At 42.1% G+C, this 26,516-nt stretch overlaps 1 protein-coding gene across 1 annotated transcript; it reads left to right on the top strand.

Moving 5' to 3' along the window:
* Window positions 1-1,692: 1,692 nt before the first annotated feature.
* LOC147703594 (serine protease 27-like) lies at window positions 1,693-14,923 on the top strand. Its single transcript, XM_086931938.1, has 6 exons — window positions 1,693-1,822; window positions 5,695-5,793; window positions 7,473-7,635; window positions 9,443-9,714; window positions 11,868-12,040; window positions 13,870-14,923. Exons 1-6 carry the CDS (start codon window positions 1,777-1,779, stop codon window positions 14,185-14,187), a joined length of 1,071 nt encoding a protein of 356 aa, XP_086788064.1. The 5' UTR covers window positions 1,693-1,776; the 3' UTR covers window positions 14,188-14,923.
* The last annotated feature ends 11,593 nt before the right edge of the window (window positions 14,924-26,516 follow it).

The following is a 26,516-nucleotide window of genomic DNA, read 5'->3' as shown; positions in this document are numbered from 1 at the left end:
GTCCTCATGGCCGTATTGGCCATCTTTATATCTTATATCACATTTTCTGTGATTGTTTTATTTGGGGTTTTCATAATGCTCATACTTCTTCGCAGTCACTTCAGAGCACAGCCAGTAAGAATGAAATGGGGAGAAACTCATATGACTGGCTTGTGAGGTAAGAATTCTTATGTACATTATGGCATATGTGGGTCATAGTGGTAATGAACAGGTGAGTCCTCAGCTCTCTGCCAAAACCTCCGGAAGTCTTCTTTGCCCCTGAGATGGGCTGGTTTGAATTCTTGTGTGGGGAGCCTTGTGTGTAATGAGGTATCCCAATCTAGCCAGTTGTATGAGTGGTTACTTGGGCAGTTCCATCTTAGGCATCCGATTGGCTCCCAGAGGCAAAGACTTGTGTGAGGTAGTCTGGTGCTTTGCAGCGCCTTATGAACTAGGCAAATAATCTTGAAGTGGGATCCTTCTATGTCTGGTAGTCTACTTAAGCACATCTGGCTCTAGTTCTTTCCTGGAAGATAGGCAATCTAAAGATGATATGGGAGTACAAGGAAATGATTGGGCCTACATAGTGTACAAGTGGTATTGATCTGGCGTTCTATGCAGATGAATGTGTTTTAATTGAATTTGGTGCCATTCTACCCGCGATGTTAGCAAGTTATATTTTGGTACATGGGAACATAGGGGATGTTATGTAGGAATACGATAATGATCTAAGATTTTGAGGAGTTAGAGTGGTCAAATGGTACTATACATTTGGAGCACACTTACAGGCTATACATTGGTGCGCATCAAGTTTGGGGAGCACGTTTGACTACAAAGCTGGCCGGAGTCTATAGGGCAAAATGACTGGGTTGACCAGGTGATTATGTTTTCAAGATGTCTCTGGAGGGGTTTGAGGACAAGTGTGAACTCTGGAAGGGTGGGGGATGCTCAAAGTTAGAAGGAAGACCATTTAACAAGAAGAGATTGGGCAATTTGAAGAAATAAATCTATGAGCAGGTTCTGTCTAGGCTAGTCAATTAATACTCAAGGACCAGTGTGATCGTATGACTTGTGTAAGTCACTGGTGAATCCCATGTTTTTTCTGCAAAGGGTTGACGTAGCTTCTGGAGACAATTTTATGTCTTGTGGGATAATGTTAACTTCAGAATCCAACTGTGCACTGGATTTGTAGGCTTTTTGATGGGGTGTGGTTGAGAACATCCCATAGGTGGGAACCCAATGAACTGAATGGTAGAAGGGTCAGTAAACACAATTTCCACCCTGGCAGCACAGTTTGATCACATCATTTAGTATCTCTGTATATTTGTAAACGTGACACCCTGGTGTACAACTTGAATTATCAGAAGTTGTGACTCACATGCTGACTGCTTGATGTCACTGTTGAGTCAACAGCAGCTCACCCATGGGTTCTAGTACCTGTAGAAACTCTACCAGCTTTGAGTCCCGAGGCTACAGTATTCTCCGGCAACACCACATGTACAACAACACAGCGTGGCACGGTTAGTACAGGACGCGGGATCCAGCAATCCCTGGAACCGGTTTAACCACATTTTTCAAGAGTCTCCTTTGAGAAGGAAGTATAGAGTTTAATTTCTTGGGATTGCAACATCTGTGGTATTTTCCCTGCCTTCTTCAACAGACAGACAATATAAGAAGCGCTCTGCTGCAGTTCCAAACAAGAACATCAGCAGCACAGATAAACATACAGTCACTGGGCGCAGAGACAAACAGGCAAGCCCAGACACAAGGAGGCAGAAGCCAACACTGATCCAGAAAATGGGACCAACCTCTTTGTTTGCAGCTCTATTCATCCTCTTCCTGGGTAAGTTTTTTTTGTAACAAATGTAGCCCTGTTGATTGTCTTCGTAATTTTGAATATCCAAGGCCTGCTTAGGCCAAGCATAGAGACAAAAATTACGGGAAACGTGATCCAATTATTTAACAGTAGGTATATGAAAATATTTGGAATGAGTGTTCACTTTGATTTCCGACAAAGGCCAAAATATCTACTTTATTATTATGCCACCTAAATAGCCCAAAACTTTGGCCTGGGAGATTATAAACTGTAGACTCAGCTCAGCATCAGACGCATACATTTACGAGCTGCCTGGAAGGTCTGCTGGTGCCTGTTGAAATACTTTCAAAAGGAAAAGCAGGTGATCAGCCAGACTGCTAGGGTAATACCTTTCTTATTGTCCTGAAAGCAACAGGGCACGCGTTCTGCATATTGTGATCCTATGAGGTGGCTCCTGCAGCTAGCCCTCCATCACTTCCGCCTTGAAGATGCCAAGGCAAGTAGCCTGTGTTGCATTTCATAACAAGATTTTGGAAGGATTTCTGAATCCCTGGCCAGAGGAAGGAATATGGCAAAGGTGGCCGAAAAGGCTGTGTATGTGGTTGTGACCAACATAATTGATCAGTTGCACCGACCAGACCAGATACCTTGAGGGACAGCAGACTTTCTTATGCTCATTCAATTTGGACTGATCACGGCAAACATATGTCTTAGGGCGACTCTGGCCTTTATTTAGAGTTTGGCACATGGGATACTCAGACAAAACGTGACGGATACTCCATCCACCGTATTGCAAGTGCTATAGGTTAAACTGCTCTTGTAATATGGCATATATAACACGAGGACCGGTGCCTGTCAATGGCACTTTGACGATGCCCTCTCGGCGGATACCATAACTGTTTGTACTTACCTCGGAGCCCGAGCAACCTTGGCCGATGCCCAGTGGAGCTGTCCTATGCAGCTATAGAGGAGTTTTGGCTCTGGTTCACTCCCTCGGCCGACACCTACCCAGCCGGACATCTGACATTGTTTTCTCATCGCCCTTTTGTGTTTCCTTCCCTTCCCCGCATCTCATCTTTTTGTTTTCTCCTATGTCCTTACTTGAAACTTGTAATTGATGTAACTATGTTACCTGTAACGCTCTGATCCTTATGTAAAGCACTCTGATACCTCCGGGTCTAGCCAGCGCTATATAAAAGTTAGCAAATAAATCAATAACTAAATAAATAAAATAATATGGCAGACAGGATATCTTACACGTTTGTGACGAAGTATCCCATCCGCCTAACTCTAAATAAAGCCATCTGTCTATAAGAGGCCAATGAGTTTCCTTGGTGGCCTACACGATGTCTCTCAATGTGGTTTCCTCATCAGTGCTTTTCATGGCATGTTTGTGGTGTCCTAATTTTACACACTGTCATTATTGTGTGGCCTAGTTAGGTTTCTACGACAATTGTATAATATAAATAATTTCAAGCGTTTTTGTTGACTTTTTAGACTTTTTAGTGCTTGAAGGATTATATATTTATTTATAAGGATTGTTTGCCGTCATGTGTTGGGCTACTGTGGCGATACAGACTTTCTATAAATTATAGAGTTACTCTTTGTATTTTGATTTAGTTGCGGCATTTTATGGCAATTTTAAGATTTGAAGGCGTAAATTAAAGGCACCATTAACCCTCAGGGAATATGTAGAACAGTGATATGTTATCCACAACTTTCAAACATGTTATTTCACGCAACCTGACTCCACGTGTTCATATTACGACTTAACACACGAAGATTGGATTTCCTATTGAAAATGTGTTTTTGAAAACTACTAGGAATGAAAAATAGAGAAAAAAGATCAGTTAATCCCCATTTCGTGTGAAGCGACAGCATTCCAGCATTGACATGACAAAACCTAAAAGGGGCGCATTCATAAAGAAAGAACTGCAGTATAATATAATATCATATAGTATCATTTCATAGCAGATACATCATATTTCATATTATATATAATATCATATATATCGTATAAGCATATCATATTTATCATAAATGATGTATCATATCATATAGCATAGCATACAAATTGAAAATGTAACTGCTATAGAAAGGCAGAAGAGCACAGTAGTGATATCTATAGCATCTTTAGCTTACAATCTAAACAGAGGACTCTTCGCGAACGTGACGTCAGACATATGGGTTGTGATTCTTTTTTCATTTTAAGAAGCGGCCGCTAAGGTCCAGTTTAATTACCAGGCGTAAGTTTCCAAATGGATCCTTTTAGGTTTAACAGAGATCCTGTTCTCAAGAACCATAAAAGAGAGAGAGCGAGCGTACCCCGAGCGACCATGATTTTTTTGGGTTCATAATCGTCCTGGCAACGCTGTCATAAATGGTTGAATGAGCTGGCAATTGTGTGCAATAAATGTCGGGAAGAGCAGTCGGCTGCTTTGATCCTGATAGCTGAAAAAGGCTGTACACACTTTATATTTCCCGCACTGGACAGATGACAAAGCATGCCGTTACTGGAGAGCAGAACTCAGTGTACGCCGCATCTTCCTTGAACTCAGCTAGGAAGGAGCTACGCACTTACGTAACACGTGGGCCTGCAGCACCGAGCGCGTGACAGCATCTCGATTCCCCGAGTTGTGGCCTAGATTACTTAATTCTTCCGGGATGATTCGCCCTCACTCCTCCTCGCCAGGTACATTCCATCTACTTCCGGTCCTGACTCACTCCACTCTTCCCTCTCACCGACGCCTGCACGTTCATGGTTCACTCTTGTCAGTTTCATGTGCAGATCCTGTGCACGTGCCTTACCTTTGGTCCAGATTCATTAGTAAGCACTTCCTGTGTTTTGGAAAGCTGCCGCTCATTTTCAAGTGGCTGGTTACAGGTGCCCTGGCAATGCCCAGTAACAAGCACAGAGCATAAACTATATCTTTTTACTTTTTATAATATTTAGAAGATAATTCCGGAAAGATTTGACTCAACAGTTCTACTTTTTGTATACTTCCTTTAAGGTATGCGAACCAGAAAGAAGCAATAATCCCCAGAAGTTTTAGCAGGTTTGGACTTGATTATAGGCCAATCTGGCAGGACTGGTCTGTCAGATTAGTGTGTGGGCCAGTTTTTAGGTGTTCGTGGGCCTTATTTATGGTTTGGTGGACCACTTCTTACTGCTGATTGTATTCCTATAACCACAAACATTGCCTGCAGCAGGCACACATCCATGCAGTCTTCCTTACCTGCAATACACCTATATGTAGCTTATCTTTCCAAATTCAAAACTGCCCATGTTTGAAAATGTGGGTCACTTTTTAGCCATCTGATTCGCTAACGGGTGACAATTCTAATTGAGCGCCTGGGCCTATAATCTGACCCAGTACGACCCGGTGCACCAGGTATTGAGGAGACGTTTGTTTTCGGTGATATCAAGTTCCGGAACTCTGAGGGACAAGAGTTGATGCCCTTTAGTCCCCTGTGCAGTGAGGAGTAACATACAGGAATCGGTGTGTCTGCACTGGTTCCCACAAGTAAACCTGTATTTCCAGACATTTCATAATGGAAACAGTCTTCAATGTATGTTTTGATCGGGGGGGAGTAGGGGCGGGGGGGGGGGCTCATTCAAAAAAAAAAACACCAGATATACCAGGAACAGTAACATCTCTCCATTGGTGTCTGTAGTGGGTTTTGTTTTTTTGCCAAAGTGGGATTACTGGGCCATTGTTGACGGACAAAGGTGGCATGTGAGTTTGAGACCCATTACCAGTGTGGGGCACTAAACATGGTGGTTCAGACACAGGACTGTTCTCTTGAAATGTGGATGTTTCTTTAGTTGGTCTACGCGCATGTGATAAAGTGGATCCTACTGCCCACTTTTAACTGCTTCTCTTGTCATTATTCTACAGGCAACAGCCATGCGAACTCGCTCCGCTCAGCGCCCAGCACCATGATCCCTAACATCATGACCTTTGACTCCAGTCTCAACAACATGAACCGTAACAACGGTAGGTATTGCTGCCCACCTATAATAAACAGAGAGCAGTTCAACATAGGCAAAGAAGGTGGTAAGTGTTTACCTTTTGCGCTTCTTGTACATGAAGGCCAGGAGCAATCAGGATAGATCTGAAAGTTCCCTCAACACAAGACAAAGGGCCTGATTTAGAATATGGAGTATGTATTGCACTCATTTTGGGCAACAGAGTAAAATACTCTATCGCCCTGACAGAGTAACTATCCTACCAACTTAGAGTTAAGCCTTGACGGAAAGTGCCGTCACAGCGGTTCCGGAAAATGAAGTAAAAATTTGACAGACTCTGACATCTATCCAATCTTTAAGAACTTTGATTTGGTCAATAGTTGCTACCATCCATTCTAATTGTGATCAAATTAGCTCCCAGCCTGATGCTTCTAGTGCTGTGTTAAATATGGCAATAGCAGATCAAAATATATGTATCTAAAATAAAGCCTGAGCAAGGCATGCAGCGGTCATGCAGATATGTTTCAACCCAGCATAGCACGATTCGCAATAAAGACCGGTTTCTCCTACTTATCATACGCACCATCACATCTCTGATCTGTAACACTGTCTGCTGCAAACATTAATAAACTCAATATATGGTCACAGAATGTTTCAGATGGTTACACACTGTGCCTTTGATTTTACAATATGACTTTGGTCTTGTTGTAAAGTAGTTCCTTGCTACAAACAGCAGCGCACATTTGTCAGCAGCAGCTTCTCAATTCCTGGGTGAGGCTTTACACTAGAGGCTCACAGCTCCATTAATTGCTCTCGCCACCAAAGTCCTACTGAAGGCAGCACTACCTGACCCTCTGTCGAGCTCTTGACACAGTGCACGCCAGCCACGGTGTCTTTGCCAGTGCTTGTTAGTTTTTAGGCCTTTTCCCCGTTTTAGCACTGTCATTTGAACATCACTCAGTGTGTGGGAACAGAAGATTTCCCCAGGCACTAGGCCTTGCAGTGTACCTACTCAGCTAAAATGACTATGAAACAGCAAATGATTTTAAACTACCATAATATACCAGCCTACTGCACAGGAGAGGCTAGCACCCACTCAAAATACCTACTCTTAACATAAAAAGGACATACATTTTGTCTTTCTCTCATGACCACGATATTCCTGCTTCCTACAGTTCACTGTCCCCATCACAGCATTCCCTAACATATGAGGGAATATTAAACTTCTCTTGCCATTGGTCAGCATGTCCACCAATGCTTAATTTGTTAAAAATAGATCAGGGGTCCTCATTTTTTCTCAAGAGCACGCCAAAGCTCGCCATCATTTACTCCACCTCTTGCCTCTTTCTTCCATCAACCTAGACTTGCTATCTCTTTATTTCACACTTAATTACTCCCTTCGTCAAAGTGTTATTATATTTTGCTTCCTCCTTCTTTCTGCTTTTCTCTTTCCAGCTCTGGCTCAAAGTCTGATGATGAAAAAATAAGTCTTGTTACTAAAAAAATGAGTGCTGGTGGCCACCACCTGTGTCTTCCAGCACAAATTAAAGAACAGATCACCACACACACTCAAATGAGTGCAAAATACTGTTATAGTAATAAGAAAGTAAATGTCTGGCTCATTACTGGCCTGAAGAGACATTTTTTGTATGTGTCTGTAAATGACATTTTAGACTCAATAACAAATTTCCTTCTTCCTTCGTGTAGTCTGCGGCAGATCCAGAGGTCAGAGCCGGATCGTTGGAGGACAAGATGCCCGCAGCGGCGAGTGGCCCTGGCAAGTCAGCGTCCGCATGTCGGACCGTGATATTTGTGGGGGTGTCCTCATAGCGGATAAATGGGTGCTGTCCGCTGCTCACTGCCTCAAATGGTAAGTGTCCGTACTCCCTCTTCATATCCTATCACGTTTGGAATCTCATGAAGGCAAAAAGGGGATTGGTGGTGCAGTCAGAAATTGTTGCGCCTAAGTCAACAGCAGCTCCTTATATGAACTTTGCAATGCCCATTAATGTTCCTATAGCTCTGTCTATTGTACTGAAGAGGCACATATGTGAGTAACTTTACTCCAAAGAAAGTGTTGTGTAAACACTCATGCCATTCACTGCATTTGACAGAATGTTCTCCCCTCAAACACCATCCATAGAATTCAGGCAGCAGTACAATGCATCAGTCGTGGCAGCCATTGTTCACAATGTTACTTGGCTTCCAGCTGTTTATGGCCAGGGATGTTTCAACACAGAAAACCATGCCTTAACATTTGCCTTCTGCAGGTCCCATTTGAAAACAACTCCCAACACGTTATGTACAGAGATTTAATTGTGCTGCACTAATTTGACATTGTCTGCATTGGTTTTACAGTGGAAAGCTCATTCAACAGCAATGCATTGTGATTTCAATATGGTGTGAGAGTATTTTTTTAAAGGGGCAATACAGCATAGAGAAATAAATCGCTTTTCCCAATCCTACATTTCTAGAGAAAAAATCGCTTTGCCCAAGACTACATTTCTAACAATCAGCAACAATAAGCATTCGAGAATGTTCCTTTGCTTGAGGATGTCCACCTTGATTTTGAGAACTATTGTGACATCGTTCAGAGAATGGGCCCTTTAATATAGGAGATAGCGTGCAGCGTCATTGCCACAATTCAGGCCACCAGTAGTTAAGGTCCTCCCCTTTCTCAAGTTTATGCTCTAAATGTTCCCGTTGCACGTTTTTTATGGTCTAATATCCCATTCAAATATCATGCCATGAAATGTTTTGAATGGAAAACATAATAAATCTATTTATAGACTATGATAAGCCTTAAATCTATGAATGGGAAATATGTGGCGTCAGTAAACCCCTAGGATCCAGAAGCAAACACCTTCGGTCCAGTTACTGGTACAGCACAGCATATCGGCAGATAAATGTTCTTATTCACACGACCTCAGAGGCATGCAAGGGTCCTCGACTCTGGGACACTCCAAAGGGGCCAGCCACCATGCACCATGGGTCTGCTAGGGCCTATTTTACACCCTTGCGTACAGTGAGACACCTGTGTGGGTGGGAGAAAGCATTGCAGCTTAACTTCCTTCCCTCACTATGTTGGATTAGGTTATGAATTTCAGTGAAACTTTGTGACCCATACTAGTAATTACTCATCTGCAGTACTCTGTCCGGGTCAACACACCACAAAGGGAAGGGGTTGCTGGGGTGAGGATGCAGAGTTTACAAATAACAATGTTAGATAGGAAGGAGGTTCAGGAGAAAAAAAACAACAAAAAAACATTTTTTCAGGACAATAGTCGAAATAAACACAATAGTTTCCCAGCATTATTGATGAGGGAAACATCACTTACAACGCATTCATTACAACGCACTACCATTACAACGCAACCATTACAACGCAAACCATTACAACGCATTGCGCTGGGGGGCGCTCTAGGATAGGGAATATATTTAATTTACTATCCAACACCTTCCCTACTATCCACGGGGACTGGAGTTGGAATAGTAAATTAAATAATTCACTATCCAGCGCTTAAAAGCACTATGCGTTGTAGTGGTATGCGATGTAAAAACCGCGTTGTAACAGCAGGCGTTGTAATAGCCTGCGTTGTAACGTCACCAATCCATTGATGAAGACAAAAAATACAAATGTGGTTAGAGTGTTTAACATGTCTGTTGTTCTCTTTCAGGGCGCGTCCCAAACAAATCTCGGTGGTCCTCGGGACCTTGCAGCTATCCGGCAGCAATCCCCATGCTGTGATCTCGAAGGTGAAGAGCATCAGACGGCACCCCAACTACGATTTCCAGAGTAGATCCCCTGGAGACCTTGCTCTGGTGGAGCTGCAGACCCCTGTGAACTTCACCGACTACATCATGCCCGTTTGCCTCCCTGACTCGCCGGTCCACTTCCCCACTGGGATGGGCTGCTGGGTCACCGGCTGGGGGTACATCTCTTCTCAAGGTAAGGGGATCTGGCCATGGAAGACCCTCCAGAGCATGCACCATCGTTATCTCCTGTATTTTAGCAGAACCCTGCTTTGCAGCTTCTCATGGCAAGTAAGGGAGGTGTATGACATTACCACGCCTTACGTCACCACGCACATCTTTACATCGCCGAATTTACAACGCATACCACTACCACACATTTACTTTCACTCACATTAGAAACACCTTCCCCTCGCATTCCACTACCATGCATACTTTTACCAGGCTTGCTGTTTCTGAAAAATCCTGTCACAGTATTACCCTGCCACCTACCGTTAAAAAAATGATACATTAATTGCCTTTGTTGTTTACAGGTTTGGTGCTCTTTGAACATTTTATAATGTTTGGGGGGATGGGTGACGTCCCAAACCCCCTTTTTAAATTACTCTCAAATGGGTGTTTTTGTCTTGTGTTGTAAAGACTTGCATGCCAACAGTCTTTACGATGTAAAAAATTAGTGTAAAATGTAAGACGAAGTAAAAACTTCGTCGTGAAGGCGGTTTACCACAAGGGTTAGGTTAGCATAAGCATAATTGGCAATTAGTTGAATGCAACAAGCAGTATTGTAAAGAAATGTATGTCATGGCACCAAAAACTATGACAGATAGGAGCCAGCGGCGGTCCCTCCTGAATATAATTTCCACTGATGCACACTTGGTTGTGTGATCTGGTTGTCAGGCATGAAACCAGGAGACGTGGGGGCGTATTTACAAGCCTCTAAAACCTTCGGAGTGTCACTTTTCCACTTAACGTAGCTTGTAAATACGCCCCTAACTGCAGCAGTCCACTGCAGCTAAAGGGCGGGCAGTGGTGGTTGCTGTGGGTCTGCCACTGCAACACCCACTGCTTTTAATGCTGCCCCAGATTTACAAGGCTGGGGCAGAGCCAAAAACGAAGGCCAGGTAAAATCTGGTTTTAGGATGGCGATACGAGGAGAAATTATTAATTTCTCCTCATATTATGCTCTTTCTATCTGTGCTGCATTCTGCAGCACACATAGAAAGAGCAAATTGCCTTTAAAGATTGTTTATGTGCAGGAAGGTGTCCCTTCCTGCACATAAACAATAGCCCCTGCAGCGCAGGTACCCTTGAAACATGGCGCAAGGGTGCCTGCACTGGCACTAGGCAGCATTTTTAGCTCCAGCGCTAGAGGAAGTTCAGGGGTGTGCTGATTTTTGCAAATACAACACATCCCTTCGTTTTGAAAATGTCGGAGCGCGGCGTTGCCAAATTTGGCATTACACCGCGCACCACCATTTTCTTGTAAATATGCCCCATGGTTTCTTATGCCTGTTTCCTCAACTCACCAAATTGTGTGATACTGTAAAAATCTGGTAATCCACTTAAGGACTATTTTCCTCAACTGCCAGAATTATTGCTCAGAAACTTGTTAATCCTTAATATTAGGCATAGTAAAAAAATCTGTATGTAAATAAATGCACACCATATAAATTACTTAATTTCACGTGTGATCACAGTAGTCATCGTGCATTAAGATTTTTATTTGACATTTAAACCAAAACTGCTCCCATTCCCGAAATTTACGGTCACTTTTTGAAACTGAACAGCCCTCAAAACTTTCTCCAAATGTGATTGCATAGTGTTCTGTGAGCTAACTGTGTATGTCAGTAATGTCATTTTAAATTTGGAGCATACATTTTAAATTTGACGTAGATTCTATTAGTTGGGACAAAAATAGCATAATTTTCAAGTTTCTCCAGACAAAAAGGGTGGATTCTGGGGAAAACCTGGCAGCTGCAAAGATGAAACAAAATAGCAGCATTTTGATACACTTTTCTCTTCTCTCTAAATAAGGCAGAAACACAATAACGTCATGCCAAATTCAGTAGATGTGAATTACTAGCATGATTCAAATACCCAAATCATAATTAAGTTAAATCAAGGAAATCAATGACTATGCCCAGCAGGGCTGGCAAAGGGGGAAGAACACTAAAAGCAAGACTGAAAATGGGGAAGGTTAGAAGATGGCTGCTTATGCTTAAGAAAATAAAAGTGAGGCATTAAGGGCATTTAGTACAAAAGGAAAGGGGGTGAGTGAGACATGCAGAGCTTATAAAAGAGTCGCACTGTTGAGAGAAGCCTAACATTTGCCTATTTTGTACATTGCAGAGGCACTCCCTTCCCCTGGTATCCTGCAGAAGGCCAAGCTGCCCCTCATTGATGCCGAAACATGTGATGAGCTCTACCACATCAAGAATGACTTGCTGAATGAAAACACCAGCCTGGTGAAAGAGGATAAGATATGTGCAGGATATGTGGAAGGGGGTAAAGATGGCTGCAAGGTGAGTTAAATCATTAACTAAGCTTCCAGGTTGAAAAGTGAAAACTCCAATTTGCTTGCGTATTGTGTAACTGGTTTTATGGGATTTTTCTTGGATGAATCAGTTGGAAAGCTAGATAGTGAGTTTTCAAGAACCACTACACTATATATAGCGCCTAGAGCAAATGTTTTCAATATTTCATGGGGCAAAAGCAATCAATACGAGTTTTTACCCTATTATTTTCAATTTTTAGCTCCATGGGAAAAGACACTCTAATACACGTTAGAATGATGTATCCAATCAGCTTTATTGGCCCCATTCTTCTTTACCCTCTTCATTGTGGCAGAAACCATGATTTATGGTTGTTCCACAATATTGAATACAATAATATCGACATTCAACAATGTTTATTTCACAGTATTACTGCCACTACATTATCAATGTAGATATAGAAAGGAACTGTAAATGCACCTATTTTACCGCCACATCTAAGCACCTTAGTGATAAAACTTCAGATTATATGATAGGATATTCAAAATCTGTCACCTGCCTCTGAATTGAAGATGTATAGGTAGATAAGTTTGAGAACCTTTTCTTCTCACGTTTGATTTTTATTATCCTTCAATGTTTGTGCTTTAAGGAGTGGGGTGTTTTTGGTTGTTCTACAAAGAGATCTTGCTCTATTAAATGTGAAAACACCAAGAACATGTACTTTTGTAAGTCGTGCATGGGTGGGTTTAAGAGTGAGGTTGTGTGAAACTCACTTGTAAACTCGTACATTAGGGGTACTTGGCAGTCCAAAGGTTTTCTATGATTTTCGCATCATATGACCTCTTGATCGCTGGTTTAGATGCAACATAGCCTTTATGAAGAATGAATTGTTGAGAAATTGATAGCAGTCCCCCTGACTGGAATTATGTGCCCCACATGAGGTGTTCTTATGTCTCTGACCACCAGAGCCATCACCACTGAAGGTTTCTTGAAAATCAACACATAAATACAAATTGCTTTTTGGATGTGGTGTCTGCCCTCCTGACATGAGTAGAGCCCAACTGGCAGGGCATTTTGTTCTGAGAGGCTTTCCATGACTGTCAGTAATTTGCCTTCTCTGTAGAACAGCTGATACAGTTGATGCCTTCTGAGTGTCACTTGGCCCTCAGAGTTCCCCAGCAGTAGAGCATAGGATGGGGTGACTTTGAATTGAAAACTAAATTACATGAACATTTCTCACATTAATCTCTCAGTGAGCTGGACCTCATCGTTGACATATGTCAGCTAACGCAGGTCGTGGTTCAAGTCTCAGCATGGCCAGCTCTTTTTTACATCAGTCTGTGATTGGTAAACCGAGTATCGTTACAATGGGTAGTAGTAACATCTGATATTTAGAACTCTTAGAAAAAGTGGACAGGTAGTAAGTGCAGCTGTGAAAACATGTTCAAATTATTACAAATTAGTTTGGACTTTGCGGAGGCATCCTCTATTTTATGTGCAAAGCTAATGAAGAAATTAAATTGTTGTTGTAAAACTAAGGCTCCCGACTAAAACGCTAACCACTCCCTAAAACACATTGGCACTGTAAAAATGATGATGCCATATAAGCTAAATTCAAAATCCATACTCTGAATCATGGACCTAACAGTCCATCTCATTGTACATCAGTTATTTCGTCAGTTACGATATCATGGACAACAAGAGATTTATCCGCTGAGACTTTCCATGTGTGCCTTGGATGTGAAACTTGTTGATTTGAGTTGTGTCCTTGTGGTTGTAATTACAGAGGGGCTTGGGGCGGGCATATCTGCAAACGTAAAGTTCTGAAGCAATAGCATGACTTCCTTTATCCTTTTCAGGGGGACTCTGGTGGTCCACTGGTCTGCCAACAGGATGGAACCTGGCTGCTGGCAGGAATCTCGAGCTTCGGGGATGGCTGTGCATTGGCAAACCGCCCAGGCGTATACACCAGGATCCCTGCTTATATCGACTGGATCAAGCAGATGGTGCCGGAGATCAATAGCACCACCCTGAACCTCAAAATCACAGCCACTAGCCTGGTGCATCAGAATTTTGGAAGAGCTGCCAAAGTGAGCTCTAATGCCCACCTCCCCACCGTCAGCCTGACCCTGGTTACCATAGCCAGCATGCTCCTGAGAAAACTTAGTGACATTTAAAATGTCAACTTATCATCCATAACCAACATCAACTCCGCCCAATCCCGCCTGATAAATGAGGGAACTAAGGGGCGATCCTCTTAGTATAAACTGATTGTACATTCACAGGTTATAACACAATGAAGGAACCCTACCACTGTGAATGAGAAGAAACAGACATACATGTATGTATGATGGACTCCAGTCCAATGTTACATGAAGAATGTTCCTCTTAGGTGTGTATTGTGTGGAACACTATTTAAAATGTGAAATAGAGTGATATTTATTTATTATTACATTATTTATTCTTATGATTATTTAAACACCGCAGGATCTCAGTGTAGACACTAGATTACCCCAAGACACCCCAGTAAGAAGATTCAAAAATATGATGATAATATGGAAAAAATGAGCTGCTTCAAAATATGAAATTACTGTGGGTAGACTCCATAGCAGACAGCTGGCAGAGGACCAACATGGCTCCTATGGATTAAAGATTCAAATGTTATTCGAAGTGGGTAGAGTACTTGTAGAAAAGGACATATGGATGTGCCCAGCTGCCTTCTGGAACTCTAATCGCCAATGGATACCTGCATTGGGGAAGTCAGTGGTGAGGTGTCGGATCAGGAAATGCTGTCACAGGAAGTGATGCGCATCAAAGAATGATTTGTCACAGCTCAGAGGATGTAGAGCCACTCAGACCGGAGACATATCCTTGTTATAGGGGTTGTAACCAGAACTCCTACACTCCTTTCTAGATTAGACCGAGTTTCTCTTGCAAATTTACGTTTAATTGAAACACCCTAATTTTCAGAAACGTTGAGTAGAATCTATAGAAATTCTATGAAAACCCAATTGAAACTGCTTACTGCCCACTTCTCTTCCAAAACAAATTTACTGTGAAATCTGTGCAAAAATGCAATACAACCTATAATAGTCTGTAATGTCTGGCCTCTGGGTCAATTCATGTTATTTAAAATATTTATTTGTACACTTTTCTAGAGTGCTTCTGAGAATGAAATAAACCGATCATGTTATTTACTATATGCTGTTAATAATAAAATACTTTGGTGACAATACGCATGTTTCAGTACATCTGGCAAAGTGTTTTATTTTTCGGGGGAAAGGATGATTTAAGATACATTCTTCATGCAGTGTAATGAGAAAATGTGATTTTTGGCTGAGATAAACTGTCAGCTGTCATAGAAATGAGACTAGACAGGACCTGCTCTGATTTGAGTAGCTGATCTTAATGTATTTATTGGTTAACTGGTTGTGTATATGTTATATATAGTAATGCAACGTGAAATCCTAAAATGCTGAATCAAACCATAAATTGAAATATCCCGTTACAAAAATGAAAATGGAACTTTAAAACATTCAAAGATTTTATTTCCAATCACTCTATTGGAAACATGACAGTCACGGGTAAATTATGACAAGGGTAGGATTTTAAATTGAACACCACTCTTTTGCACTAAATAATTTTGATGGCCACACAGAAAAAAATAATTAACAATGATACTTCAACTAAGCGTGGGATATAGTCAATCTATGGTTCCCTTGAACCAATTTTGCTTCTTTTTAAACATATTATTGGTACATTGGCGGTGCTGGAAGCAAAAGAAAAACAAGTAATGTCCTTGGCCTGGCATTGGTGCCTGAACTTGAGCTGGCAGAGACGGGAAGTATGTATTGCGCAGATGTGCACACTGCAAGAGCAGAACGTTGTCACTCACACTCTTGTAAGCCAATGGCTGGGGTAGGCTGACCCTGGGCTCCTTGCGTTATGCAGTTCTGTGGTGGGTGAAAGCAACAAATGAATGATACTACAGCAGACCGATGCATTAAGGGCCAGACTTAAAGTCCCTGCATTTAAGTAAGTTTAGTATATACATTGTTTATCAAAACCAAAAGCCATAAAGGACCTGCATATGATTTTGTATAGTATATGTATTTTGTTTAGTCAAAAAGAAAAGTCTTAAAGCCCCTTCATGTAATATTGTATACTTGTGTTATTAAAAACAAAAGGCCTTTGTTGATGCCAGACTAACAGTAATGAATTTCCATCGGTATTACATGAGAGGCTCATGTGCTGCCCAAAACCCTTATTTCTACTCCTGCACTGTGTCGGGATTATTACTCCCCTGTCAATAATGGAAATTATGCAGTAGAGACTGAGAAATCAGGATATGAAGATGGAGGCTATGGGTTTACTGCCTAATGACCTTATCTCATGTCAAAATAATGACTTTGGTGTCCAACCTTTTCTTCTCCCCTATTCTTTATCTGTTATTGGCTCTCCTGCAGTTATTTTGACATCCTCTTTACTTTGACTGCCTTTATTGAGTGACATAATCACTTTCCCAAATTTTTTAAGGAAAATGATTTCTGAAAGAATTATACTTTGGTGTTAGAGTTAAGGAAATCACTACATTATTAATAAAAAAGTAGCTTTATTTAAATTGTATTTGAATTTATCTTGAGTGTAATACAAAATCGAATTAAATAGCTGAATGAAATGTAAGTGAAATCCATATTTGCAGTTGAAGATGGTATAAAATAAGTGTGTTAAAATAAATTAAAATTCAATGTTTTAATAATGGTCAAAAATAGGGTTACAATTAGGTTCTTCTATTTTATTTTAGTACACTTTAATTTAGGTTTAAGTCAATAATTATTTTGATTTAATATAGGTAGTTGAATTTGATTTGAATTCCATAAATGAAATAAATGATAGAGTGAGAGTTAGCTCTAGTATTATAATAGGATAATCAACTTATTATTTGTAGTTAAATGTAATCTAAAATAGGATTATGGGTTGCATTGGTGTTTATTTTAGTGCAATAAAATGTTTATATTGTCTTAATTTCATTTATGTTTGGTGTTAGGTTTAGAGTTAGAAATCGCCAACTTATTACTTTAAATAAATACTTTAATGTACATTAATTCAGTTTTGGGTTAGGGTAACGGTTAGTATTGCTTACCATTCACTGTAATTGAAGTCCATGAAAAACAGATTAATGAAAGAGCATTTCACTCGGATTTAGGTTTAGACAGCGGAGGAAGTGAAGCTGTCACAAAGTAATCGGGCAAGAAAATGTACTTTCAATCCTATAATACATGGAGAAAATAAAGATTGGTTGAAATAAAGGTGGGGATTTAATAATATGGAGATGCAAACACACTAGAGGACATACTGCCGACTGTGAACATTGTATTGAAAATATTGAAAAGTACAGTGTTCAGTTGACTATGATTGTCCATCACTTGGGAGACGACCCAAGTGAGATACACTACATTGGTACCCCAAGTCTTTCTCTATAGAGGGCAGCAATAAGGAGACAGTGGTGGAATTCAATGATTCCCTGCAAGCCTCTTCTGACGAATACAAAAGATAAAATATCCTGATAATCAGACATGGATGGGCTGAATGAATTCTTCTTGATAAATTAGCATAGTAAAACTCTGTATCTCCACATGCACCTAAAGCAAACATTCCATTTTAAACTACCAATCAGTTCACTTTTTACTCTGAAATCTTTGATTCGGCGTGAAATGGTTTTTTTAAAAACCCAGTGGTGCAAGTATGCAGTGTAACATTGGTAGCGGGGAAACTGGAAGCATATTCACAAGAAAGTTGTAGAGCGGGCCGTTAAGCCAAGAAGGCTAACAACACGCTTCGTCACATTAGAAACGCAGGGCTGCACCATATTTACTAGAATATGGGGCAGCCCTGCGTTTCCCCCCTGTGCTGGCACTGATTTTAGCTGCCTAGCGCCAACGCAGGCAACTTTGCACCATAGTGCAAGGGGGCCTGTGTTGAGGGGAAGATTGTTTATGTGCAAGAAGGTCCCCCCTTCCTGGATATAAACAATCTTTAAATGTCGAGTTGAAAAAAGCATTTTTTTTAAATGATTGTTTATGTGCAGGAATGGGGGCCTTACTGCACATAAACATCATAGGCAATGTGCTGTTTCTAGGTGTGCTGCACAAGGCAGCACACATGGAAACAGCAAAAACGAAGAGAAATAAAGCATTTCTACTCGTTTTGCCTGTTTGAGACCAGGTTTTCCATGATCTTAATTTTGGTGCTGCCCCCTATTAACTCCACCCTTGTAAATAGGAGGCAGTGTCAAAACCAATGGGTGTTGAGGTGGATGCTCACAGCAACACCATTGCCTCCTTTCACACTAAATACAGCGTGAAGGGGTGCCTTATATACAGGGCAGCATTAAGCCATGTTAAGTGGATAAAACGCTGCCTTGTAAAAAAGTCGAGGCCCCTATTGCCATCACAACCTCACTGAAAGTAACGTGGTGGTGGCAATAGGTGCTTTTAAATATGCCCCATAGCTCAATAGAAGTAACTCTACCTCCCTTCTTGTGCATAGAAGTTAGACAGATAAACAACATTAGGGAAGGGATCTCAGTTTGGGCAGCATAAGTCCAGCTCAGAGGCAGCCCAAATATATTCAATAAAGCTTTAATTTTTACAACAAACTCTTTGCAACTGGATTTATGTTTGGTGCATTGCTTATAAGTGTCTAAAAAGGAACTTTGAGTTGAAAATTCTAGACTAGACAGCTCCTTAAGGGCGAGTTTGGTATAAATGAGATTGTGTTTATAGGATAACCTGTAGCTGGATTAATTTTATAGCAAGTGATGAATTGGGAGCAGGATCACTGGCCAATCAGGCTGTATGGCATGCGCTGAAGGCAGAGATTTTGAGCCATTAGAGGCCAGTTTTTGAGGGCTCGGGCGGCAGGTGCACCTCCAGCATCCGGAAGTTTATTGCAGCAGGCATTGTGGAGGGAGACAGAGAGAAAGGTGAAGCGAGAGGACAGGAGGGAGAGAGAGAGAGAGAGAGAAGGGAACTGGCTGGTTTGAACATTGTTTGCCAAGCTTGCCTTTGGTTTGGAGTTCCGCCCAGATTGGAAGACCTTAATGAGGATCTTTTGCAGAGAGGACAGACTGACAAAGATACACCAAGATTACCAGCTATGTTAATATATTGGGTAAGCATACAACATGCCCAAGAATTAAAATTAAAGTCTAATTGATTTAGTTATAGACAAGATGATTCAAACTCCGTAAGACATGTGAAGCAAGGTTGAAGCCTCATCCCATCCCTGTTAGTAGGAAACAGACAAAAAGAGCCAATTTCACAAAGGTAACTTTGCATGTGGAGGTGTAGCTCTCCATATTAGAGATAATTACTATTTCTGAGAAAAGATTTACACTTATTTTGGACTCACAAGTCTGCATGCACCGCCGCCTATGACTTATTTTCAAATGTAAAACTACAAGTATCTTTTTGACCATATTTTACATTTTGTCTGATTGGTGGAGTTGCCTGCCACTTAGGTGGACATGTCCGCTGCCTAGGTGGCGACATCTGCAACCTAGATAGAGCAGCCAAGGTCCATGCAGGTAACTGCAGTGATGCTGGGTAAGGGGGGATTTTGAGGGACGATGCAGAGGGAAAAATATTTATTTATTAAATTTTCCCTCGGCAACGTACCTCAAAATCCCCCCTTACCCGGCCCCACCGCTGTTACCTGCACGGACCGCAACTGAGGTGGAGACCTACAGATGGAAGGGAATTGCAAATACTGTACACATGACCCAAATCACACACCTAAGAGCCATTAATTTATAAGCACATAAATACAGCCTGCATTCCAGGCTTTACCCTATTCACTTTGCACTACATGACCCTGTAGTCAACACTCAAGAGGAAGGGAACCTTTACTGAGAAGGATGCAGCCCTTGTAGTTAAATTATTATTAATATTTCAATCTTTATTTCGGCCGGTTTGGCCATCAAAGATATACAAAAAGAAGCACATATGAAGCATTATAAAACCAACGAAAATAAACAAGCAACAAACACATATTGTACAATATAAAATCATTCCACCCTAAGCAATAAGTACTACTAGAGTGAAAACAGATAAAAGGCCATACATTTAAAATTGTTGAACTTAAAATTAGGTGGGAACCTGCGACTTTAGAATACGAGTGCGAGTATGCCAGACATCTGTAAGAAATTTAGCTAGTGCAAACACAGTTGGACCCGAAACATCAGTTTTTAAAATTCTATACATCGGGAGATACTCCCTACAGCCAAAGTTTCTGATGAGTGGTAGGAGCCAATATTTCCTGGCGGCCTTGTAAGCTGGACAAAACAAGACCACGTGTGAATCGCTTTCCTCAGCGCAAGTGCATGCCGGGCATTGCTTGGTAGCGGGCGGTGTTGACCAGGAGCTAGTGTAGGATCGGAGAGGCAGTGTGCCATATCTCCATTGGAGAAATAGCTTCCTGGCCAGCACAGGGGACATAGCATCCAGGACCCTCTCCAGCCTGTATGAATCCTTGCTTTGCGTGAATACAGATGTTAATGACCCCTCACCCTGGCAGTCTAAGGCCAAAGCTAGTTTCTGCTCATGATAAGCATTGGCCAAAGCTCTTCGTGGGATCCTTAGTGAGGCATTAGCTGGATCGGACCAGAGGTCGGGGAGCCCCAGTTTCACACAGGACTTTTTTATATATTTTATCCACGGGATCTGTAAAGCTTTGGGGTGGGTTAGAAACTCCCTCAGTTCCGCCCTGTAGGTAGAAAGGTCTTCACTACTCCATAGCCTTCGCCAGAAGACTATTGGTCTGAGACCTATTTCATCTGCTATTTGTCTCAGTCCCAGATCCATCCTCAAGGGGAGGAGCGGAGTACTAGACGGGAGTGCTACTATCTGTCTAATAAAATTATTCTCAGTTGTAGACAAACTGCGGGAAGATGTATGACCCCACAGTTCCGCCCCATACATAATAGCACCCCTGGCCTGTGCCTTATAGATCTGGATGAGCGGCCCCAGCGGACGATAAGTGGAATTTTTCATCATCCGGGCAATGCCGCCAGTGGTATCCACTAATTTGAGATTAGCCCTGGTCTGGTGTGTTCCCCAGGACATGGTTTCATTCAATGTTACACCAAGATATTCAAAGGTGGAGACTCTCTCTAAACGTGATGATCCCAGTAGGGGGTTCGGGCGTAATCTTTGGGTTGGGTTCAGGACCATGAACTTAGTTTTTGCAGCATTGATTTCTAACCCCCTATCTGTGCAGAAAGCCACATAAGAATCAAGGATCCTCTGTATCCCCATAGGGGTTTTGGACAGCAGCAGGGTATCATCTGCAAACATGATTGCAGGCACCCTGCTGCCGTTCAACCTTGGGGCGTCAGTGTATTCAGTGCCATTGAGATGGGCGATTACCCCGTTGACAAAGAGGCAGAACAGGGTCGGTGCCAATACACAACCCTGTCTAACCCCCAGGTCAACGGGGAATCTGTCCGTTAATTCCCCATGTTCCCCGCACCTGACCCGGGCATAGTTGTTATGATGCAGTCTCTGTAAAATTATCAGGATGTCCGGGGGGACCCCCATCTCGGCCAGAACACTCCAGAGTTTCCCTCTGGGCACCAGGTCGAAGGCGGCCATCAGATCCACAAATATAGTATATAAGCTGCCACCTTCGAATATCGCTGCCCTCCAATAGATGATGTTCAAACAAAAAACCTGATCCACTGTGGAGACTCCCTTCCTGAAGCCCGCCTGATACGGACTGAGGGCGCCCGTCTCTTCTGCCCAGTCCTGAAGCTGGTTCAACAGTATCCTGCCAAACAGCTTCTGTGACACGTCAATTAAACTGATTGGTCTGTAGTTGGCTGGGAGCAGGGGCGAGCCCTTTTTAAATATAGGAACCACCTCTGCCCCCAGCTAAGTACTCGAGATTTCCATGCCGTGCAGAACTCCATTAAATTACATTTATCATCAAGGATTGCAAGCAACTACCATGCTTGCCTCCATACAACTACAGTGGAACATGGAAGGCTGCCTGGTGGCAGGAGGTAACCAATTCTATAAAAGCAGGTGGGTGAAGGAGATGTTCTCTGGGATTCAGTGACTGAAGGCTATTCCTGGAGTCAGACCTTGACTGTGTCTTTGTCTCACCAGCCTCAAGCAGGGTGCCTTCTCCACAATGCATTTTGAACGGCTATATGGCCTGCCTGTTGCAGACAACCCTAATGTAAGGCCAGGTGGGACCTAAACCCATCTTTCAAGTTATACTATAACCAATCAGGCACCTCTGTTCTTCCCCACTGTACACTGTTATGCAACCATCCCACACATATCTTGCTTGGTTGTCGAGCTTGATCAAATATGGGGTGTGGCAGACACCGAACACACTATTCACCCTCTTACACAGACACTTTTCACATTTGGCAGTCGAAGCCGGCTCAAATGTATTATCCGGGCCATTTGAGACATAACTGCTGCTCCCCTGGCCACCCAGCATCAGCAATGAGAGAGAGATTTGGGGCAGCCTCTGACTCCCAAAGAGTGGCAAAGGATGCTTGTAAGGTCTCCCGTAATGCCCAATTCCAATACATACAACATAACCTCCAACATGGCCTATCTGACACCAACTAGGGTCCATAGAATGTACCCAACAACATCAACTGCATGCACCCGATGCCCAACTCCTCAGTGTAACATTCTCCACATGTTCTGGGAAAGTCTGCTGGCACAAAACTTCTGGGATGATGTTTGTATGACGCTGCTGCTTGTCATGGGTCGGCAGGACCTAAACAACATGGACAGACATGAAGGGCCGGAAAGGTGGCTAACCGCTTCATTGACTTAGCAATGCTGCTGGGTAGGTGCAGGTTAGAAATGAAGTGGAAGGCAGCAACGATCCTAGTGGCCCTACATTGGCAAAAGGTGCTGATTATGTAGAAAGGCACTGAATCAGTGGCACTGTGACTGGAGGAGGCCCGTGACCTACCTAAGCAACCCATAGTGGCAGCCTGAGATGATCTAATGCACACCCTCCAGACTGTAGCTGCTGATGATCCCTAAACACAGATGAAGGCATTAACTTACTTGGAGAGGCACCCAGCAAGGGTAGGAATAATAGGCCAGCAATCTAGCATGCATTCACCACAGCCACACTATATGCGCCCTATACCCTGTCCAATATACATGAGACACTTCTAAGACACCCTGCAGGAGCAATGCAGGCTCATAGTTCAAAATGTTGGTTTACTTTCATCTTCTATTGGTGACCATACCATTCAACACAAACCCAGTGTATTATTGGTGGTGAATCCTGAATGTTGTTACTAGAATTTATTGTAATGTGATGTACTGACATAAAACCAAATAAAAAAAGATCAAACACACATTTCTAACTATAGTCTTTAACACACACCCCTCAAATATGATATAATGTATATCCATCCCCTTTACTCTCAGTCACCATTAAAAGTCATCTTTTAGTGTCTCCATTCACATTTGCACACAAGATCCATTTTCCTAACCCGTAAAACTGTTTTATTCCTATTTCTGCTCACAAGGCAAGTGTTGTTTAAGCTTAAACGAGCTACTTTGTTCATTTATGTAATAGTGCAACAAAAAAATGTGGTCCTATTTGAAATACAATTTCAATTCACAATTAGTTTAGTTTGATTACTAACTATTCATACAAATGCATAAAAGAGTCCATAAAGAATATTCAAGTGGACATTAAAAATTGTAATATCACGAACAATCCTAAATTATTCTATTACAACAAAGCTCACCAAATAATTAATGAGTAACATTGAAAACAGTATTTCTTCATTTTGATCACAAACCACACATTGAAGGGCTGTGTAGCAATTCCTTAAAGCCACACTACTATTTCTATCAAACCATTTTCCTGATCTGATAGGAAACTGTCTCTGCCTAAGTACTGTTAGAGTTTTAACAACAGACCCAGAAATTGACCTATGAATTGCCAAACTATCAGTAAATCCTGGCAATTCCTCTAAACATTTTCTTTAACACGTAGTCAGAATCAATGCACTCCCAGGGTAATCTGGGATCTCCAGTTATCACAGTTTCTTTCATAGAGAAACAGATTACATAAAATGCTGAAGATCAACAATCATTCTAATGTGATTGTGACCACTTACGGGACTGGCTAACACACTCTAGCCAACTAGTCTTCGTGACAGATGTCTAGAGACCAAAAACTTGATAATAGTCTAAGATGTTTTTTACCTGAAAAGCTGGGAGGATGAGGTCAAGTCAGCAGAAAATCAATTTTAAAGACCTGTCCCATGTTAGTCAGCGTAACATCACCACAACAGAGTGTAGGTTGTGGCATGTGCCAGCACTGAATTGGAATGGTGGCGAAGGGGAGTTCAGAAGAACGACAGTTGATGGCTGTGAGCAGAGGTGGAGGGAGCGCTGCTCTTCCTCTTCCAAGTACTAAATAAACCCATCCGTAACCACTCCAGAGGGTCGGAGTTTTATTCCATCAATGGTGACGATCGGGTCAGAGCCCTTTTTCCTCTTTCACTGTGCCTCAGCACAATACTTTGCTGCACATTGAAAGCATCATCCACTTCACCTCTACACATGATAAGATCCTGTTGAATTATTTCCAATTCCAACTACCATCACTTCCCATCCTGTACCCTCCACACTTATCCTCACATTCCTCAACAATCCGGTCAGACTTAAGTCTCTTATTTTTGCACACCGCCGCAAGACATAGGTTCATTACCTTTCCATCCTCTAATTGGACCCTACTTCTCAATACTTTACTACTGTTTAACGGTTCTCAGCGACGACGTTTCCTCTCCTCAACAAATCTTGGCTTTTTTTATACGGACATACTGACCTTCCACTGCCATAGGAAGATCATTAACATGAAGTTCCCTCAATTCATTATCCCCTACATTTCCAATTTTATGGCACGGGACGGAGGCCATATTATGCAAATCTCCTTTATTACCACAGCTCAGTAGCAACAATTGAAGAATACAGAACTTCAATTAACATTCTGAGGAAGAATAAAGTTCCTTAGAAACCATCTCTCATCCTTCTTTGTTGCTGCTGCTCAGAAAGATAAGTGCCTTTCTCTCTACTCTCTGACTTATTTAATTATCAATTGTATATTGCCTTTTAAATGAGACTTTTGGACTGTGACATAATCCCTACAGATCGTAAAAAACTGTGTTTGTCATCTTATTGTATGAATTTTTCATTTTTCTCTTGTTTTATGTCTTAACTATTTCGTTACCGTAGTATGCCTCATTACTACCATTATTCACTTGTATACCTATTACACTTCTAACCCTTCCTCGATCGGCCTCTTATGCCTTTGCAACACCCCTTTTCCGGTTCTATTTCGGACCGGTTTCACTTCTCGTTATGGTTTAAATTCCGTCTGAATGCTCGCGCACACATCGCGATGTAAAAACTCACCCCGCAGGCTTTCCCGCCTCACAAACGCGCTAGACATCTCTTCTACCCCTCATCTGCTGCACGCTGTACTTGCCCTTCAGTGCTTCGCGTCCTGCATTTCCCAAAACTCTCCGGCCCCTAATCGACGTTACTCGAGAGGGGCCGGATTAGAGAAATCGCCGTTAACAACGGCCGACGCACGCGTATTGCGTGCGTATCGGCCATTTTAGATGATTGGGCTCTTCTCATAAGATCCTATTAAGCATCCATTTCATGCTGATGGGATCACTCACTGTCCTGATCAGATGACAGTTTACTCTCACACACACATCGGATTTCGAAGAGCAACAGCGTTTTCACAATACAGAAAGCCTTTTAACTTCCTTAAATTGATTCTAATTGAATAATTTAGATTTATTGGAATTTATCCCTACATCTATAAAATAGTCATAATACTACCTCAACCATCACTAAAGGTAGGAACTTAAATATGTCAGACCCTATCCCTAACGTTGAGGGACAACTAGAAAAACTAATTAATAAGGCCTTTGAGAAGGTCCTTGTCTCTATGGATGAGAATTTTAATAAAAGGTTTGAAGCCTTGTCATCCCCACGCCCATCCACTAGCGGAAATCAATCAAGAGCAATTAAAGCCCCCAAAAAACGAGCAATTGGAGGAACAGATCACAAGGATCCAAAAAAACCTAAAACAAGCTCCGCCTCTTCACGCCCTCGGGGTGGTAACAAGAATGGTTCCTCGGGCACCCCTTTCGGGCAAGATGAAGGCCCAGAGCCCCCTATTGATATTGATTCTGAAGATAATTCAGATCAAGAAATAGACCTATCTTATTCATCTGAATTTAATACTGATGAGGATGAGGCGCAAAAAAGGGGAACCGGGAGCTCTGATGGGACACCTAAGGTCCTAGATAAAAATATAACCCTACTAGACCCCTTTGGAGACCCTATGTTCGACCCACTCCTAATCAAACATCCTCTTTCCCCTGAGTGGGCTCCCTCCCAACACGTAGGAGAATACCTCTCGTTCTGGCTAC

The sequence above is a fragment of the Lissotriton vulgaris genome, chromosome 7 (genome assembly GCF_964263255.1).
Source record: "Lissotriton vulgaris chromosome 7, aLisVul1.2, whole genome shotgun sequence".
In the NCBI taxonomy this organism is placed as follows: Eukaryota; Metazoa; Chordata; class Amphibia; order Caudata; family Salamandridae; genus Lissotriton; species Lissotriton vulgaris.
This window is presented reverse-complemented; position numbering and strand designations above follow the sequence as displayed.